At 44.3% G+C, this 4,287-nt stretch overlaps 1 protein-coding gene across 1 annotated transcript in view; it reads right to left on the bottom strand.

Moving 5' to 3' along the window:
• Positions 1-762: 762 nt before the first annotated feature.
• emx3 (empty spiracles homeobox 3) overlaps positions 763-4,287 on the bottom strand; it is a 15,355-nt gene continuing 11,830 nt past the window's right edge. The window contains exon 3 of the mRNA XM_030367448.1: positions 763-2,280. Within this exon, the coding sequence (XP_030223308.1) occupies positions 2,113-2,280 (168 nt within the window). The 3' untranslated portion in view covers positions 763-2,112. The remainder of the gene's footprint in view (positions 2,281-4,287) is intronic.

Here is a 4,287-nt window from a genome sequence, read left to right as displayed (position 1 = left end):
TGTTAATCGGGATGATCAGGATTGCACGAAACGAGAAGAGGGATGAGACAGACGGGGGACGCTGAGAGCAGTAGTAAACAATAGACTATAAACGTATGCTGCATTAAAAAACTATAGCACATTGTGATATTGATATTTGGGGATATTACTAATCCACTAATGTGCGGTTTAAGGGGATGGTTATGACAGGTGCTTTAGGAATAGCAGGTGTTTCGCCTGATGCAGGCCTCTGAGTTAGTGCCCTTCCAGAGCATACTGGCTCCCCGTCGGGTGCTAGAGACAGCTCCCTGAGCACGATGTTCTCTTTGTCTGCTCGAGCGTTGAACGCATCGTTTATCATGCCTCTCCACGTTAAGGGCCCTTTTATGGTCCCACGTTCCCGCAACGCAATGACCACGCAGACGCCTCGACGCAGTCATGAATGGTTCTGCGTCGGGTTTTAGTAAGCTGTCCAATCACAGCCCTTGCTGCTGCGTCGCCTCGACGGAAGGTTACGATTTTTGGGCATTGCTTAGTAAAAAAAAAAGAAAACTGAATACAAAATATAATACAAACTGATTAACTGTTTGATATAGTCATATTATAAGCTGCAGAAGTATTTTAAATTTTTGCCCTTATTAATTAAATATTTGATAAAGAAAAATGCCTGCACATAGGCCGTCTTTGCAAACACCGGCCTACTGGTAGTATAAAGAGATTTCAGTTTAATATTTTTTTCAATAAGTAACACGTGCAATTGTAAGAAAAACTTTCTGAGGAAAACATTTTTTTTATTTTACAAATAAAAACAAAATAATTTGCAAATATGTATCTGCCTTTGAGTTGGACGAGGGGCAATGAATGTAGTGCGTTCCTATTTTTTGCGACCAATGAAAAAATAGATTTGACTAAGAAGTGCTACATAAGGAGATTTATTTTCCAGCTGAAAATTTAAGCTGAAAATAATTTGAATTGAGGTATTTTTTTCTGATTTCATTTCGGACTTAATAGTTAGACAGAGGCACAGGTGTCTCAAATAGTCAGACACAAATATGCTGATTTGAACGAATAAATTGTACAGACAGGGGAGATAACAACACATTATGACTTATGTGATGCATAGAATACTTTTCAATTTAATCAATTTACATAAATACCAACACATGGTAAAGCCACGCCTGGGAGTTCAACACAAACGTCTAAATGAAATAGTGGTCCAAACATACATTTATAAGACGAAAAACAATGCTCAACTATACGCAGGCCTATCAAAACAACACAATAAACAGAGGAGCTGCGTGTGCTCCCAACGTGGCCGCGCATCGTGCACATTTATCCGTGATTCATCACACAACCAATGGAATGCGTTCAAGTCCGAAGTGTTTTCAACACAAGAGTTGCAATGTCTGAAAAGTAGTCTATTACTTCATCAATGTTCCAGTGACATATTTCCTCATATCCAGTGTTTCTTGGAGGGTCCTCGTTGACATATAATCCCATTCAGCAAAAGTAGAATTGTTCATACGTTAACTGCGAGTGTCTGAGCGAAGCGATCGGAAGTCCCAGAAACTCCATTGAACTCGAATTTGAAAAAGGAATCAAACAATCTCCGTGTTTTTCGACACGATCAAAACAATATTAAAAGTGCGACAGGAGTGGGATGGTGGTGGGGGGGCGGTATATTTTTGCCAAACATGTAACCAAATTCTGTCATGTCGTCCTGGTCCTCGCCCGATTCTTCGCGAGAGTTTCTTCATTAAGGTGAGGCTGAACATGTTGCACACGTGTGTAGCAACGTCGTTCATTAGAAGGGAACTGTCGGTGAGTTATTGATGACGTGTCTTCTTGAATAACTTTGTGTGTGTGTGTGTGTGTGTGTGTGTGTGTGTGTGTGTGTGTGTGTGTGTGTGTGTGTGTGTGTGTGTGTGTATGTATCCGTGTCTTCGTGCTCTCTGATTGACAGCTTCTGTTCTTCCCCCTCTGGAAGGGTCGTTAATGTGTATTTATAATAATCTGTTTCTGTTTCTCTCTCTCTCTGTCTCCTTCTCTTGTTGCGTGCCAGTCTCTCTCTCTCGCTCTCCCTCTCTTTCCCCTCCCCCTCTCTCGTGCCGTGTGCGGGTGTAGTCCTCGGCCCTAGTCGTCGGAGATGACGTCGATGTGGTCCGGGCTCCCCTGCTGGGTGGCCACCCTCCAGCGGCTCACGTGCTGGCTGCCCTTCCTCTTCTGCTGGGCCTCCGGGGACTCCTCCTCCAGCTTCTGCCGCTTGTGCTTCGTCCGGCGGTTCTGGAACCACACCTTCACCTGCGCACAAAGAGGGCGAGAGAGGGAGTTAACACCTGGTGCTCTACCCACTTTATTCCATATGCATCATGAGAGAGGGAGGGAGGGAGGGAGGGAGGGAGAGAGAGAGAGAGAGACATTGTGGGAGGGAGGGAGGGAGGGAGGGAGGGAGGGAGGGGGGGGGGGGGAGAGAGAGAGAGAGAGAGAGAGAGAGAGAGAGAGAGAGAGAGAGAGAGAGAGAGAGAGAGAGAGAGAGAGAGAGAGAGAGAGAGGGAGGGGGAGAGAGAGAGGGAGAGGGAGAGGGAGAGGGGGGAGGGGGAGAGAGAGGGGATTGATGGGGTGATAGTGGATCGATGTGATCAAAATCATGGGAAGAAGAGAAGAAAATGATCTGTGACACAAGTATGTGTGTGTGTGTGTGTTTTTCTGCTCACGCCTGTGCGTGTGTGTGTGCATGCATTTGTGTGTGTGTGTGTGTGTGTGTGTGTGTGTGTGTGTGTGTGTGTGTGTGTGTGTTTGTGAGCGTGTGTGTGCATATGTGCGCGCATGCTTATGCGTGTGTGTGCGACTGCATGCTTGTTGTTAATATCATCATCATCCTCATCATCATCAACATGACTACTGTACTGATGCCGCCTACAGCTGTTGTGCTGAAGCTCTCATTACATCAACAGGTCCTGCCACCGCGACAACATTAGAGCAAGGAGAACTCCTCATCATGTCAGACATCCCTATCCCTGTCCTCTCGCTCCATCTCTACTGGCACGGACACAAGCAAACGTTTCAACCATCCACGCCTCCACATCAGGGAAACGGTCTGTATGGGACACGTTTACTGTCAAGGAAATATAGTTATTATATACTATACATATAAAGGAAGTATAATCATTATCTTGCCTATATGCTATATGAATGAAAGAGTCATCAAAGGGGGATTCTCAGGGACCATTCAGAGAAAAGCAGGTTCCAGACTTTTGTCTGACTCAAATGAGAATCACGAGAAATACGAGAAAACCCCTCTGTAATAATAATAACAATCTACCAACAATATATGTTAATTAATTGCATCTTTTACCATATTAGTCCACACAGCATTAAAACTCACGTATTAGAGCTAACACTAGTTCTTCTACTTTCTGCTCACACATGGAGTGGTTGAAAAAACACCATGACGTTAAACTCTTTGAGTCAAAACAGACCGTATAAGCGTGACTTCTATACTTTCTCTTTAATTTACTTTATCCCACAGTTGCTTCCTGAACAAACTCCGGAGTGCATGATTCAATGGCCTTCTGTAACAAATAGTTCTACCCTTATTCTTCATTCCTCCTCGGAGTCATACCTTCATCAGTGTAGAACACCTCTACTATACGACAAGACGAAACATACTCAAACTAGTGTTCTTTTCCACGGCACCTGTTCGTATGGAAATCAGCCCCTTCAGACATCTTCTTTGCTTGCTTGTACAATCTGTGTGTTGTGATGTCGGAGCGTTAAAGTATGGCCTGTCTCTACCCAGATCTAGACTATACCAGGCAGGGATGCGTACGTTGTGGGTTTAAATCGTTGCCAGAAGCCCTGAGAGAGCGAGACGTAGCTCCTGGTTAAAGGCAACTGCAGTAAGGCTTCTTGTCATCAATAGTCTAGTAGTTGAAGGACCGATGGTGCTAGCTGTGTTGCTAGAATCACTTTTGATTGGTTTGCGGTTTACTGCTACATCGACCGAGGCGCCGTAGTGGTGTCACACAACAACGTTGTCGCTTATTCGCATTCAAATCATGTGGTTCTCCACTCAAAGATGAAAGATGCTGGGTTTCGATCCCCAGTTTTGAAAGCCTCTCCTCTAGTCAGAGTTGACGTAAAGATCCCCTATACCCTATATCACCTAATGGAATGAATCTTAAGTCATTGTAAGACACAATGATAAAAGCTTTAAGTCTGCTGAACGACTAATTAGTCAAAAGTGAGCATCTGGAACTGGAACAATCTTTAACTTCCTGAGAGTGATGGGGCAGGTGTAATATTAGT

Source organism: Gadus morhua, chromosome 10, assembly GCF_902167405.1.
Source record: "Gadus morhua chromosome 10, gadMor3.0, whole genome shotgun sequence".
Lineage (NCBI taxonomy): Eukaryota > Metazoa > Chordata > Actinopteri > Gadiformes > Gadidae > Gadus > Gadus morhua.
The sequence above is the reverse complement of the archived record's forward strand: the minus strand, read 5'-3'. Positions and strand labels throughout refer to the sequence as shown.